General features: G+C 36.4%; 1 protein-coding gene across 4 annotated transcripts in view; it reads left to right on the forward strand.

Annotated features, from left to right (window-relative positions):
- The window catches only part of TNKS2 (tankyrase 2), a 30,103-nt gene extending 16,027 nt beyond the window's left edge, over positions 1–14,076 (forward strand). For 2 of the 4 annotated variants that reach the window (XM_061348950.1, XM_061348952.1), the window contains 15 exons: positions 93–238; positions 647–812; positions 1,109–1,328; positions 1,723–1,832; positions 2,298–2,369; positions 2,548–2,736; positions 3,472–3,724; positions 4,325–4,407; positions 4,982–5,102; positions 7,144–7,241; positions 7,748–7,822; positions 8,842–8,947; positions 10,477–10,663; positions 11,367–11,523; positions 11,837–14,076. In XM_061348950.1, coding sequence (XP_061204934.1) covers positions 93–238; positions 647–812; positions 1,109–1,328; positions 1,723–1,832; positions 2,298–2,369; positions 2,548–2,736; positions 3,472–3,724; positions 4,325–4,407; positions 4,982–5,102; positions 7,144–7,241; positions 7,748–7,822; positions 8,842–8,947; positions 10,477–10,663; positions 11,367–11,523; positions 11,837–11,899 — 2,046 coding nt within the window. In that variant the 3' untranslated portion in view covers positions 11,900–14,076. Of the gene's footprint in view, positions 1–92; positions 239–646; positions 813–1,108; positions 1,329–1,722; positions 1,833–2,297; positions 2,370–2,547; positions 2,737–3,471; positions 3,725–4,324; positions 4,408–4,981; positions 5,103–7,143; positions 7,242–7,747; positions 7,823–8,841; positions 8,948–10,476; positions 10,664–11,366; positions 11,524–11,836 lie in introns of those variants that run through there. The other 2 variants (XM_061348951.1, XM_061348953.1) reach the window with 2 other exon arrangements.
- Positions 14,077–16,160: the final 2,084 nt, after the last annotated feature.

Genomic DNA, 16,160 nt, shown 5'->3' on the forward strand with positions numbered 1-16,160 from the left:
GTTTTTAAAAATTAAATGTGTATAACTTGACTAAATTAAGATGTGACAACACTGCATACAGTTTTGTATCTTTTGTTTTGGTCATCTCACAGAAACTATGTACAGTTCAAAGTGTGAACTGCAGAGATATTGAAGGACGTCAGTCTACACCACTTCATTTTGCAGCTGGGTATAATAGAGTATCCGTTGTCGAGTATCTTCTTCAGCACGGAGCTGATGTGCATGCAAAAGATAAGGGGTAAATACTCAAATGTGTATTTACTTGCAACTGTAATTGCCGATAACTTTTAACTCTTGAATATTGCTAGCTGGTAAACATCCCATCTTTCAACTTTTTTATTTTCATGTAAAGTTCTGTTAGATGTTCAGAGTATCCATGAAAGCATTTTTCAGTACTTGAGACTAGAGTGTCAAGAATTTCTCTAGCCCTGTGTTTTTATATCTCTTCATTGCCAGTGCTGGTTGCTTTTTTACTGCTTTGGCAGTAGATATTCCTACTGTATTAGACTATTGTGAAAAACTAAAAAAAAAAAAAAAAAAAAATTGTTATGGTTTGATTGCTGAAAGTGTATTTTAAGTTTGTATCACTTTGTGAAAAAAGACCCTATTTTAAAGATAATTTTTCCCTTTTTTTAACTGATTCCAGAGGACTTGTCCCTTTACATAATGCTTGCTCATATGGTCACTATGAAGTTGCAGAACTGCTGGTTAAACATGGTGCAGTTGTCAACGTAGCTGATTTGTGGAAATTCACTCCCTTGCATGAAGCTGCAGCAAAAGGAAAATACGAGATTTGCAAACTCCTGTTACAGGTATTGCATATGTTGGAGAGAAGTTACTTTATTTCCTTTCTTGTTCAATCTGAAATGTGATTTGACTTCTTAAGAAATTGGCTTGTATTTTGTGGTTTCTAAATTGACCTAATTGTGTGTTTTCAATAAAAGGGATACTATTGGCAACTACATTGTCCTTTTTCATACAGTAAATGGAAGGCTTTATGGAGGATCTGCATATGTGTCAGAATACTTGGACAATGAGGTGTAGGATACCTAAGATGCAACATGTTTATTCTACTTATATGCTTACCACCTGTTTTTGATGTGCATAGCATGGAGCTGACCCTACAAAGAAAAACAGAGATGGAAATACTCCACTAGACCTTGTTAAAGATGGTGATACTGATATTCAAGACCTACTTAGAGGAGATGCAGCTCTACTAGATGCTGCAAAGAAAGGTTGCTTGGCCCGCGTGAAAAAGCTGTGTTCACCTGACAATGTCAACTGTCGGGACACACAAGGACGACATTCAACACCATTACATTTAGCAGGTCAGTGTTTTAATTAAGTGGTTTGATCAGAGTTACTAGTTACTGTGTCTGAACTTTCTGTGTCTAAGTAAGTTTGGAGTGTAGCCTCAAGCTAGAGAATTATTTTCTCTTTAAGAGTTAATCTTATCTTGCTCTTCTAAACAACTTAGTGACTTCAATTTCCTATTATCTTTAGCCAAAGAGGACCTTTTATTGTTAACTAGCATAGGTTTTAAACCCAAATACTCTTAAAATAGGGTGAAACTGTCCTTACTAATATATAATAAATACACTGTCTTCGCTGCTGTTGACATCTTAACTTTCAAGTAATTTAAGTGAACTGCTACTTCTCTATAGCCTGTTGAGGGTGTTTTTTTAATATATTCTATTTATTCTGGCTTTTGCAACCTTCCAGCTGGTTACAACAATTTGGAGGTTGCAGAATACCTGTTACAGCATGGAGCAGATGTGAATGCACAGGATAAAGGAGGTTTGATTCCTCTGCATAATGCTGCATCTTATGGGGTAAATATTTCAAACTTTCTGAGGCTTTATTAATTTTTAAATAGATAACTGAGGTGATACATTTCAGTGACAGCATTGTGAGCCAATGCTTTCTAGAAAGGTTTTGCCGTTGAGTTGCAATGTAATCCGACTTGTAAAACACATAAAAAATTTGATCATAGGCAGCTGATTGTAAAGGTGAAGACTCTTCTGAATTTGTAAAATTATGGTTGGAGTTTACGGAATTAAGTTATCTGAACATAAACACTTAGAAAGCCAGCAGTCTGGAAGGTGTTCCAGAAAATGCATTTTCTTACTTGTGGTAGTCAGATTTTATCAGCAAGATCTCTTTTTCACTTACTTGGCTGGTGTTTAGACACTAACTGTTTTTCTGTACTTCCTGGATCTTTGTGTTCAGGAAAGTTTTTACTCAAAACAGGAGTACTTTCCAAACTAGAAGTTCAAATTCGTGCTTTTTTCCTTCAGATTCCCCTGGATTTGGGATTCTGTTGTAGTCTGTCCTTTTTTCACAAGAGAAGAAATATTAACTTTTTACTGGTATGTTTCTGGTGAGGAAGAAAATACCTTGTTTAATCCATTTTTTAATCATAATGAGATAGTAAATATATTTTAAGAAAATTCAAAATGGGGATTACAGAGAAGTATCAGTAATAGTTCTGAGTTGCTTTAATACACTTTGGTACCTTGGAATTTAACAGATGGTCTTATTTTCCAGCATGTTGATGTAGCAGCTTTACTCATAAAGTATAATGCATGTGTGAATGCTACGGACAAATGGGCTTTCACACCTCTGCATGAAGCAGCCCAAAAAGGAAGGACACAGCTTTGTGCCTTGTTACTGGCACATGGGGCTGATCCTACTCTGAAAAATCAAGAAGGACAAACGCCATTGGACCTGGTCACTGTAAGTGATGGGGCTCTTCTTGGGAAATTTGTACTTGTCTGCCATTTGGGGCAGCTCATATAAAAAATGTCCTAAAAAAATGTAATACATCAGCTTCTGTAAAATCTTAAATACTGCGGTTTCTCTGATGTGTTATGTGTACCTGGTAAGGAAAGTCAGTAGAGCCTTTATAAACCTGCCTGAAATATTTTCTTGCGCTAGACTTCATATTTCAAGATGAGGCGGAGGGACGACGCAAACAGACAAAACCCACACACCCACAAAAGGAATTCATGCTTGCTTATAATTTGATGCTTTTAATTATGTGTTTATATTTTGACTACAACAAAAGTTGTGGCAATACATTGTAAGCAAACTTTGTAGCAACATAACTTTAAGAAGCTATCTGCTGTTAAGTTTTTGGATTATTTTTTTTCCTAAGTATTACAGTACAATTCCAAGCCGCACTCAGAGTAACTGTTCTGGTGTGTAAATCCTGGTTGCCATTGGAAGCTTTTGCTTGGTTTTCCTAGCAAATGAATTCTGTTTAAATATCCCTAAAGGTTTTTAGAAATATTGAAGTCTCTACTTTCTATCTTATTACAGTTTTTATTTATAAACATTTTACAGTTTCATGTATGCTGTTAGCACAAAAGGCCATTTGTAAAGAAGTCTGGAATAATGATAATGCATTCTAGAAAAACGCACTATATGAAAATGTTCCTCTGTTTTAATAAGTTGCTCTCTGTTATTCAGGCAGATGATGTCAGTGCATTATTGACAGCGGCAATGCCTCCTTCTGCCTTACCGACTTGCTACAAACCTCAGGTTATAAGTGTGTCTCAGACTACAGGTTCTGCAGCTGATTCCCTGTCTTCTGTTCCATCCAGTCCATCCAGTCTGTCTGCTGCAAGTAGTCTCGACAACTTGTCTGGTAGTTTTTCTGAACTTCCTTCTGTTGTTGCTGCAAACAGCACAGAAGGAGGTACTGTTCTGGAGAAGAAAGAAGGTGAGGCTTTCTCAGGAAGGAATAATGTTTTCTACTGTGTGGTAAATAGAATACACAAGTTCCAACACATGCAGATAGTATCCGTATTCCTTGTGATGTCTCATTAACAATGGGTGAAAGTCTTGTATATGATTTCAGTACTTTCCCATTATAGAATCTTTAAAACCTTTTTTTTTTTCTTTTTGTTTTGCCGTACAAAACCAAAATATGTTTTAAAAAAGACATCAAGTGAAACTTGGCTTCATACCAACCAATATTTTACTACAAACTTTATCTAGTTTCCAGGAGCCTGTTCTTGGATCAGGTATCTTAAAAAGCTTACTTCTGTAATGTTTTATGTCTGAAAATGTTTGCTGTTTGCATGTATGTTTCTGCACATTAGTTGCTTACTTTGTGGAAGCACAAAGACTGCTGTTGGAGCAGGAGCAGAAATTTTAGAGTGTTAGGGTAGATTAGGTAGTAGTTGTCACTGGTTAGTTAGGTACCATCTGCAAAAGACCAGGAATTTTGTATGTCTCATTGCCACAGACAGAGAGTTGCATGTTATTTATTTTACAATAGGTGTATGAATGTTCATTGTGAGTTTTTCTTCTTACGTAGTTTCAGGTGTGGATTTCAGCATAAATCAGTTTGTGCGGAACCTTGGCCTTGAGCATCTAATTGACATATTTGAGAGAGAGCAGGTATGTAGCTATGTTTATTTCCAAATACTCAGCTAGAAAGCAATGGAAGAAATACTGACTTTAAAATAAAATCATGAGACAGTTTTAAAATGAATGAGTGTCAAAATGAGTGGAATGAAGGAAAGGAGTGCAAGTGGAGTTTTTAAATTGATATCCAGTATAAGCAGAGATTAAAATACCTGTATATGTAAAAAAACTGGGAGCAATAATCTCTATATCAGTTTTAGAGTGTAGGCAAGTTTCCTTTCAATGGTATAAACGGTAAACAAGTAGTCAGTGTTGCTTACTCATTTCTGGGTTTGTTTCTATTGGCTTGAATACATCTAAAAATTCTATTTCTCAATCAGAAACGTGATCCTTGCAAACAGTATGAATTACATAAATGTAGCATGCAGCATACTTAATTACAGAAAAGTTTGGAGAAAACAGTGAGTAAAAGTAAAGTTTACAGTGTTTTTGTTCTTTTCACGCTTGCTTTTTGTCTCAACTACAGTGAAGTATTTTCACTGTCATTCACAGCTGTTCTAGTCTGTTTATTGTGTTGCACAAAAAAATCGTGTTGCTTTCATTATAGATAACACTGGATGTACTGGTTGAAATGGGACACAAAGAATTGAAAGAAATTGGAATTAATGCTTATGGCCATAGGCATAAAATCATTAAGGGAGTTGAAAGACTCATTTCTGGACAACAAGGTACGTAGCTGTTTCAAATTGCTGTGTAACACCTTAAAGCCTTTAAAGAATCCATTTCTGTAAATGCTGTAGGTTAAATGGCACTTAAAGATGGTGTCTTCTGACTTGAATGGTGAGCACTTTTACTTGTGCTGTGAATCTTGCCTTTTAGTTCTCTCTTACCCACCCACCGCGGCTTTGTGATCATTTATTTTTATCAGAGCAGTCTGGCTGCATACAAGGCAAACCTTTTTTCTTCCTTGTCTCACTGAAACATCACTTACTATTGTTTTGTTGTGTTGCATAGAAATTGAATAAATTAGTTAGAATTCCGAGGATATATTTCCCCTCTTGAGGCACCGTTTGTGAATTCTCATTCTAAAATCTGCACGCTGTAGTAATGAGTCACTGTCCCAAGCTCGAAATTACTTTTTCCTCCTTAAAACAGTATTAACCAAGCCTTGAGATAATCCTTTTCCTAGTAGTGAACTATTCAAGCAAATCTTTTTACTTCTGTCTTAATTGTCAAATGATTTTTGACAGATTCATTGGTATTTTGGGTTGAAATTACTTTCAAGGTGTCATTTCATTGTCTTGAGTTTTAAGTTTACCAAACTGGTAATCATACGCTGGTTTTGCCTTCCAAGTAGACATATGTTTTTGAGCATATATATGTTTGTACATAATTTAGTATGTTTGAATATAGACAATGTCAAACTTCAGAATTTTTCACTACTTCCACCCCCATTCTTTCTAGACTCTTTCTGTCTAGATGTAAGAGGCCTGGCATTTTCATTTGTAACTTTAACCGCAGGCATAAATACTTAAACTGAGTATTTCAACAGCCCTTGATTTTTTTTCTAGGGTGTGTTTCTGGGGTGGGGAGGATTGTTGCCGTTAGGTTGTTCTGTCAGTTTTCTGTATGTCGCCCTTGGGCTCTTGCACTCAGGTATGTTTTCATTAATATTTTGGCATCTCTTCCTGAGCACAGTTACTGCTATTACTTCTAGGTTAAGTAGGGTTTTTCTGAAAGAGCGTGGGTTTTTTTTGGTTCTTTCTTGCCAGTTTTTTGTTCCTGAACACACTATTCCAGTTCCATGCTGCCTACCATGAGGCTTCTAACTCTGTATGAATCTGTAGTTTCCCTTTTCCCACATTACTGCTTTCTAGAGATATTATCTAACTCTGGTCACCTGCTGGTTGTCTGGGAAGGCCATGGGCAGAAGGACATGATACACACTGTCTTTGTATTCTGATATGCAGAAATTACATTTCCATTACTTGCCAGTTGTGATTGAAGTCTGTATGCAAATTGACAGTGGATTCCACATAAAATGTCTTTTTTGTTTGTTTGGGTGTATTTGGAATGACAGGGAAATTTCATTTAAGCATTTAATATCAGGCTTAGGCCTTCTGTGTTCACAGACTTAGTTCTTTTGTCAGCTCTTTCTGCACAATACGTTGGAAAAAATATTCCTACTGAATTAGCACTTCAAGTCAGTTCTCTTGTTCATGATGCAACTGCCATCAGTAGATATGGATACAGGACAGGTTGCTCACTATATTTCACTGGCTAGAGTTGAAATTAGCTCTTAAGTAAGCAACTGCCTACATACAGTTTCTCTGTCTGTATATTAATATCGTGAGGTAAGCATAGATAAATGCGTTAGTGTTTCTTACTGAAACAGTGGTTGATTTGTATCCACAGATCGATGGAAATGATTGCAGTTGATCTGCATCCACACCCAGCTGCTGTACTTCTCATTACATTTATAGTGTATGCATCATTATGGTTATAAACAGAGATGCTGAAAAAGTTTGCTTGAAACTAGTGAAATTGGGTGATCACCTTTTGACATCCTCAAAAATGTACATAGCTGATGGAAAGCAATTAAAGTCATTGATAATCTCTGCCTTCCTTAGCAACTAAGCTCTTCATTTTGTAAACTGAGTTTTGAGAAAATGGTCCGTTTAAAAAGGAAGATTTCTTACAGGTATCATTCAAAATCAGCAGGCTTCAAGCAGTTTCTGAAACTGTTGTAATGTTTTGTTACATTCACAGGACTAAACCCATACCTGACTCTAAATACTTCTGGTAGCGGAACTATTCTCATAGATCTTTCCACTGAAGACAAGGAATTTCAATCAGTAGAAGAGGAGGTATGGCTTTCTTTGTAGCCTTTCCCTATTTTCGTTATTTCTATTCAAGTAGATAAAGAAGTATCACTAGACAACTTAGCAATGCAATGAGCATTGCTAAGACTAAGAAAAATTTGTGTAAGGATACTTCAAATTTCCAGCTTTGACTGCACCACTTGTAATCTGTGCTCCTATCTATTGTACACAGTTTTAAGTCATTTCCTTCTAAAGTGTCATCATCACAAAGGACAAAATTCTGAAGAAACAATATTCTAAATAGAACAGTGTCAATCTTTTTCAGTTTGCAAGCTAGACCGTAGACTCTTCAAGATATGTTTTTTAAACCTGTTCTTGTGCATCCACGAAATCTGGCATTACTTAATATAGAGGCATTGCCTAAAACGTTCTTGTATGCTTATTTTTTTAAGAAAAAAATCTGTTCTGTTAGTTATTTGATTGGGTGAAGGATGTATGTTTTGAATATGCTCTGAAGCAAACTGATCCTCCTTAAAATTCTCAATCTTCAGATGCAGAGTACTGTCCGAGAGCATAGGGATGGAGGACATGCTGGCGGGGTCTTCAACAGATACAACATCTTAAAGGTAGCTGATACATCTTTATGGTCAATGGTTACACCCTTAGAGTTTTGGCTGAAAACAAAATGCCCATAAAATGTTCTTAATTTTTTTGTTGAGTTCCATCAGGTAGTAAGATGTGCTGTTCTGAGACATGCACAGGAAAAGTATCTTCCAGGCAAATTCAAAGAGTAAGATTATATAGAAAAACTGCTTATGAATTAATAGGCATTAAGAAATATTATCAGAAATTGACATAGAAGGACCTCACAGAAAACTGCAGAATGTTTGAAAAAAAAGAAGGTTTCTCTTGAGGGCATATCGGGGGGGAAAAACCAGCAAGAAGTGAAAACAAAGCTCTTGAAGTATGGAAGTAAGGGTACCTATTTTGGCTTGATTTAGCAACAGAGAAGTTTAAAACACCAGGTAGCAGACAACCTTGCATTAAAAAAATTAGTGGAATTTTGGTTTATATTCTGTTTTCCCTAAATAAATGATAATTTTCATTAAAATGATGGATTTTGATTTGCAAGTACTACGAAGTTTTAATCTGAACTGATGTAACAGTTTCCCCAGTAAGACTGATATGCTGCATCTACAAACAAGACTTTGCCAGTATCCAGCATACCTCTGCTGCATAAATTACCTTCTTTTTGAAGTATTCTAGAAGTCTTCATAGAAGACACTTCTTTATTTACTAGATGATCTTTTTACTAATGGTTTGGCGTCAAGTTATGTTTGGAACAATACTCAAGTACAACTGTGACTAAGCCTGCTAAATTTAAATTAAGAAGTATTGCTCAACAGATGGTTTAAACGAATTCTTAATTAAGCATATAATTAGGATTTCCTTAAGTTGTGCCACAACAGTCAGCTTCTGCGGTATAAATTAGAGAATTTGTTTCATTGAATTCTAAGGAAGATACTCTTGTTTAAGTGACATTGTAAGTTTACTGTGGTATAGCTGCTATAGGCTAAACATCTGTCAAGTAAAGTAAATGGAAGTTTTCAGTGTCAGGATGGAACTTACATGTTTAATGTTTCAGATTCAGAAGGTGTGCAACAAAAAACTGTGGGAAAGATACACTCACAGAAGGAAAGAGGTCTCTGAAGAGAATCATAACCATGCTAATGAAAGGATGCTCTTTCATGGTGAGACACTGAAATGCACCTATGAACTCATTTCACCATCAACACTTTATTGGAGAGTTAATCCTGTCTCAAATTTTCTCAGTTGAAATAGGTTCTAGGTTTTGCATGAGTTTTATATGGCCAAGTGTGTGTGTCCCAGTGGGAAAATAAAATGCATCATTCTGCATCATTCTGCTGAGATTTGCATCTACTTGTCTCTTCCCAAAGGAGACTTCAAAGATCTAAATAAAAACATAGTAGTTAATGAATGGAGAATCAGGAGTGTGCCTCCTCCTTGGCTGAGTTACTGATTCTGCTTTATCAGAATGACCAAAGTGGTTAAGTGTCAGTTTATTATGCTATGGTTTGGTTTGGGATAGGATTTTTTTGTTTTCTTCTTTTTATAACTTGATAAGTTCTTGGTCATCATTCCAGAAAGGTAATTAGCAAATTAATTAGCAAATTAAAGCCAACTGAGAGCTCAGCTGTGCACAAATACATAGCAAGCTCACAGTACATCCTTACAAATGAAAGCTATATAGATTCCATCGTAATACATTAGCATTGGAAGCGGCAGTAACGCAATAATTAACTACTTGCCCAAACTCGTAGATATTTAAATCCTGTCTTTTGACTGGTCTGTACCCCTGTGAAAGGAAACCATCTGCTAATGGAATAAACTGGTTTTTAAAGGAAAGTCTGTAATCAGTTAGATAACAATATTATCCCTGGAATAAAGCAGTTAATGTCTTTTGAGTGTTCTACTTTTTTAAGACTTTAGGGTTGTGTGGTTGTTGGGTTTTTTTTGTTGTTGGGTTTTTGGTTGGGTTTTTTTTTAAGCATTAGCACGTCTTCAACCACATATGTCAGTTGCAGAAGATAAAAAGCAGTTGTCATGAGTTTATCTCATTCTCATCTGGATGGTTCTTCTGCTTCATATATAGTTTTATCAACTTTAGGGTGGAGAATAAGGTTTTGGATTATTTTCACTGTAATTCCCAACATAACTCTTAAATTCCATGCTCTTTTAGAACAGCTTTTCTCTAAAAGTGCTTGCATATTTATGTATACTGTGATAAAAATAAAAAAAATGCACTTTTTGTGAAAATTAATGATTATCAGGTGTCCTGAGATGCAGACTACCATTTTGAACAGATTATTCATTAAGGCTAAATTTTATCACCACTGCAAACAAATAAATAGTGGTTAACATTTGTTGTTTTTTAGATGCAATCTTGGTGTAAGGAAGGAGGAGGGATTTGTGTAGCAGTGTATTCAATGAGTCTTGGTTAGAATGAAACTGTCAAAGCGAGTACAGATTCATAGAGCCTTCTCTTGCAGCAAGAGTTGTCTTGGATATTATCCTATGTAAATCTTTGTTAAAAATACACACTTACCAGCTACTGTCCTTTGTATGTAGCAGATTGGCTGAGTAAATTTGAGGTCAGAATTTCTGGAGATTGATTTCCTTGTATGTATAGAAAAAATGTACAAAAATTATATATATCTTTGTATACTGTATTTTCAGTATTTTACTTCCTTTCTCTTAGGCTCCCCATTTGTGAATGCCATCATTCACAAAGGCTTTGATGAGAGACATGCCTACATAGGTGGCATGTTTGGAGCTGGGATTTATTTTGCTGAAAATTCTTCCAAAAGCAATCAATATGTGTATGGAATTGGAGGTGGCACTGGATGTCCAATTCACAAAGATAGATCTTGTTATGTTTGCCACAGGTAAGTCCTCAAGAATAATCTGATTTTGCTTTTGTGTATTGTGCTATATATAGTCCATCAAGTCTGCAAGTCTGTCTGTGAAGAAAGATTTGCTTGGAAACCAAACCTCAGCACTCCCTATATGCCAGGCCTCATACTTTCAGAAAACTTTGATATTTAAGTCTTAAACTTTAACCATCTTCAATGCATTTAACCTAACTTTTGCCCATAACTTGCTGTTAAAATCAGACTTGGGTAGCCAGAGGGTGAAGAGGATCTGCTAGGTGCTTGTGTGAAAGATGCAGCAATGAGGGTTTAGTCCATTGCCTGTTACATAGAAAGGAGAAATTCCGTGATACTCAGATGCTGTGTTTCTATGAGGCGGGTGTACTTTGTAACAGTCAGCTTCACTGACTGCTACTTCACAGACTAAAACACAGGTGTACTTGGCCTTGATGTGGACTATTGGATAACTGTTAGATACAAATCTACTGTTAGAACAACAACTGAATTAAGGGGGGGGGGGGGGAAGGGGACACCCTCAGAAAACTAGGGAGCATAACTTCTGTCCTTCAAAACAGAGCTTTGTGAATTGCAAAGAGTGACTGAAGTTGCTTTAAAGTTCTACTCTTCTCCTCAAGTGAATGTTTCAAATTCCAAAGATAGTCTTTCTGGAGCTTCATAAACATTATATGGCCATGATCCTTTTTCCCTTTTAACACAGGCAATTGCTGTTTTGTCGTGTAACACTGGGCAAGTCTTTCCTGCAGTTCAGTGCTATGAAAATGGCGCATTCTCCCCCAGGACATCACTCGGTTACTGGAAGACCCAGTGTAAATGGATTGGCATTGGCAGAATATGTCATTTACAGAGGGGAGCAGGTAAATAACATTTAATTTTTCAAATACTGTTTTCTAAGGCATGTAATGTGTTGGGGTTTAGTTTTTTGGGGGCGTTGGTAGGTTTGGGGGTTTTCTTTCTTTTGAGGTTCTAGGACTTGCTTTTGTCTTAAACTCTAGCTGTGGTTGCAAGTAAAAGGGTTAGTTTCCTGAATGCTCCAGGCATTTTACCTTTGACATTTTTCCTTATTTTCTGTGGCCTAAATAACTTTTTTCCCCTCTCTACTAAACACTCTGAATTTATCCAGTAAGTGAAATGAAATCGTAATAAAGAATGTCTGTGTCGCTCTTTCAGGCTTATCCAGAATACTTGATCACTTACCAGATTATGAAACCTGAAACCACCACTGAAGCTTAAGATAAATTACTTGTGGAAAACCATCAGACTTTGGATATGAAGATACCAGTGGCTGCCATCCTGTTAATTATAAGTTGTTGAAAAACTTTCATCCACAGGTGGTGTGGTAGCAAATGTGAACAAAATATACCATTTTTGACTTGATAAAGCTTTAATAATGTACAGTATGTTTTCTAAAATTTCAGAAATGTCCTCTTTTTCAGCACTTTAACAGATACCATTCCAGGCATAAACTGGGGTTTGGCTGTACTAAATTATAAACAAAAGTTAACTTGAAACAATGGTTTTATACGAAACTGCATTGAAATTTAGTAGAACTTGTAATGATCTATATAGGAATGCGTTTTACTAATATTGTGTTCTTTAAAACACTGCATTTACACTGAAAACGTTTTCATTTGTAAAACTGTAAATAAGAGCTTTTGTACTAGCCTGGTATTTATTTACATTGCTTTGTAATATAAGTGTTTTAGAACTGCAACCTTGTACAAAATGTTTTTTCCAGATACTGGTTTGTTCATCTGTGTTTCCTCATGCACGATTAGTTTGAAAAGCAATTTTTTTTTCAGGGTTTATCACTTATTTCTGAGGGAGAAAGCAAATTTTATCTGAAGAGGTTTAGAAATATGCAACTTTAGATTGAATACACAAATTTTTGTGCTGTATTTTAATTTATGAAAAACATATTCCTGAGAATGATGGTCTATGAAAACAGGATGTTCCAGCTGAATATGAAAGTATTTTTCCAGCTACTTCCTAGAGTTGCATATTTTATTTCTGTAAAATGTCTTCTGAAGTTTTTTATTTAACTATAGGTATAGTTAACCTGTATCCTCACTTCAAGGCTAGTAGACCTTGCAAGTTACAGTTTTAGTAAATTATTTTCTTTGAATGTAGTTGGAAAATTAACCTCAAGGAGGTCTTTCTTGAGTTCCTCTTGCTTACATTTAAGCCAGGAAGTTAAATAGTTTATTCCTAATATGAGGACAGACAACTTGGCCTTTTTTGTATGCTTATTTTAGTAGATTAATCTACCTGTTGGTGCCCTCAGGATATGAGTATTATGAGGTAAAAATGTTAAAAACCATCTTGTCATCTCCTGTGTTTCTTCCATGTTAACATTCAAGCTGTAGTTGAAGCAGGTGTGTAGAAGTGTGTTTATCTGCAGTGCTTTTGGCTGAGTGGAACTGGTTGGGGTGCAAGGTTCTGCTCCATGTGCTCGGCCGGCTGGACGAGGAGTGTGTAAGTGGGATGAGCAGCTCTTGCAGCAGTGTTTGGTTGGTTACCAGGGCCTTTGGTAGCCCTGGTAAGGCTGCTTGGATGGAGGAAGAGTGCAAAGGATACAGCCCCCTTCTCAAGACTCGTTCGGGGTTACTGAATGCGCCGCTTAGTTTGGTCAGCCCTGTCGTAGCTCTCTTGTGTATTCTGCTTCTCTTCCATCTGCAGTTTTTACCTACATATTTCAAAAATATGTAAATACAAATTATAGGATCTTTGGGGTTAAAGTGGTTAAGAGTATATTTTAGTTGTTTTATATTTACATACAAGACGCTATCCCAGAAGACAATTTGTTTGCAGGGCATGTTATCATACCATGGTTTTAAATGTAGTAACTGGTCAAGATAATGAAATCGTCTTGCTGATGTGGTGGTTACGTGATTATGCTCTATGTAAAAATGTATTGAACCTTACCCGGTTATGTGGGGAATCTGAATAATAGGAATAACTTGCAGAAAGTAATATTGGCTATGAATAAAAAAGGCTTTGATTTTTAGGTACTTTCTCCCAGCATGTTGCCTCTTCCTTAGGTATAGTAATGCTGGAATTGGTGTTCATGTAAAATCTGTTAAGTATGTTTAAAACTTTTTTGTTATTGCTAAAATGCTTCATTCTCTGTGAATGATCGCTTAATGTCTTGCAAAATATTGTGGTATGATAGCATTTTAAGTGGTACCACAATGTTGCTTTTGTCTGTTTGGGGATTTTCTGAGCTGTTTTTTTGCATGACATACCTTGCACTCTGAAGATGGAAGCTGTAATGATTTGATAATACTGACTGTTGAGGTGAACCTTTAATCTCTTGTGCAATTAGTTCTGCTTTACTCATATTGAAGTGTCTTTACATGTACTGTATGACATTCCATATCCATTTAACACTAAATAAATTTAATTCACTGGTTTTCTGGTAGTATGGGAGTAATTAAGGATGTAGTATGTCGACCCATTGTTTTAAATGGAAGCATGCACAATACTACAACAAGCTACATCATTAGAGGCAAAATCAATTGCATTAACTAAAAAAGCTTTAAATGTGGATGAAAAACTGTACTGTCATTTGGTATATGGCTAACTAACAGCTTTAGCTGCCAGTGAAAATGTTTTAATAATAAATCCAGAAATAAGCTTTACTTTATGCATTTAAAACTCTGTTATATGGTCCAAAACTTAAAAAGAAAGCTGCCTTATGTTGGTTTTGTAAAATGAAAAGCAGCCTTACAGATAACTACGTAGGTAGCAGTATGATACATACATGAGCAACAAAAGTACTGCTTAGATCACGTGTAGTGCAGTGAGTACTTTGTTTCGGTGGGACCACTTACATGGTAGGTTTCCAAACCAGATTTGCGTAGATGATTTAAATAGATGTGAGCACTAGAGGGCAGGAGAGCAAAAGTTTAGTAAGATCAAGGGTAATTAAGATCTTTACAGTATCTTGGGAATACAAGTTCTGATAAAATTGCTTCTGCAAATTCCACCGATCAAGGTTGTAAAAAGTTAAAATTAGCTTTCTGTTCTGCCTTAGTTTTTTTTTAAAAAAAACTAAGCAATTTGTATGAGATCAAGTGCTGCCACTAAGTAAATCGAAAATGTTAGGGGGTTTTTCTTGAAAACTTTACTCCGAACTTAGACCTCAGTTCGTAGAAATTAAAAAATAATTAGCCAAACTCTTCTGTCACACTAAAAAGCTTAATATCCGTAAAATGCACATGCAAGAGGTTGTTGGCACTAATGTAGAATAGAAAGAACAGTGTGTCTTTTGTACCCTGAACTTGCTCATTAAACACCATGCTGTGTGTCTATACATGTGTACATGAGTACACAAACACACACTTGTTTACTCTCTCACTCCATCCACCAAGAAGCAGAGGAAAAAGGTGAGAGCGTGACTTTTCCAGTAGCCCACCATTGTCAGTGAGGGAGCTGCAGCCTGGGAGCCATTTCCCTTTCTTCTCATCTCCTGAACTTGATGCAGTAAAACAGTTTTTTCTCTTTTGCTGGAAACAACAGAATCCCGTGGTTGGCTTGCCTTCTGCCTTCCAGTTGAACAACGATAATGGCTTGATTTGTACACAACTAATGCAACAATACAGCAGACTGCTTTATTACCTTCAGTGAACTGAAAAATCTGACTAAGATCTGCCCCTCTCGGATTCTTGGAGCTGTGCTTTTCCTGCACGCAATGAGGTTGCAGTAGGAGGTGGTGTCAGCGAGAGAAGTGCTATAGCTGAAGGTGTAGAGAGAGGTGTGTGCCTCCCTTTGCTCATCTCCAGCAAGTATAAGCAGTGGTACTCTAAGAGTATCAAGGGGTTTCTTTCCTCTGCTTGTGGCTCAGTAGATAAGGAACAGCTGCAGGCAGACAGAACAGAATGCAACATGAAAAGAAAAAGCATGTAGATGACTGGTTTGAAGCTAACATGTTCTACCCTAAAGAGGAGCAAGGTTGGTAACTGAGAGAAGGCAGACTGGAGGGGAGAGGTAAAGAAAAAAAAAATAACCTGTAAGGAAAGGCAGGCAAGTTCTACAAGCACAAAAAAAAGAATTAGTTAGGAATAACTAATGTACTTATTAGGAGTGGCCGAGATAACAGTGGTACCTCAACTTCCCAATTTGTGTTTGAGTTAAAACATCAAACAAGTGATGTACAGACATTACAGGGATTTCAGCATAGCTTCTCTTGAGAAGAACTTTCCTTAGGTGAAGAAAGTTGTAGCGAATTCAAAACATTAACATCAAACCTGGGAAATGATGTCTAGAAGAAAAAGGATAATAGGATTTTAAAAACTGAAGGCAAATGTCCTAAACAATAGTTCTTCAAAACATTGTTTTTGAAGCATTGATTATCAGACACAAGTTAAAAAAACACAGTAGGTAGCACACCAGTAAATTAAAGTATGTCACATTAGGTGATCTACCTGGGTTCTGTCATGGGGAGAAGGGCAGGTGAGGAGGAGGCAGAATTTAATGCGGCAGGAAACTTCAA

Source organism: Neopsephotus bourkii, unplaced genomic scaffold, assembly GCF_033783945.1.
Source record: "Neopsephotus bourkii isolate Nb327-2 ecotype Australia unplaced genomic scaffold, CSIRO-AGI_Nbou_v1 NB_379, whole genome shotgun sequence".
Lineage (NCBI taxonomy): Eukaryota > Metazoa > Chordata > Aves > Psittaciformes > Psittacidae > Neopsephotus > Neopsephotus bourkii.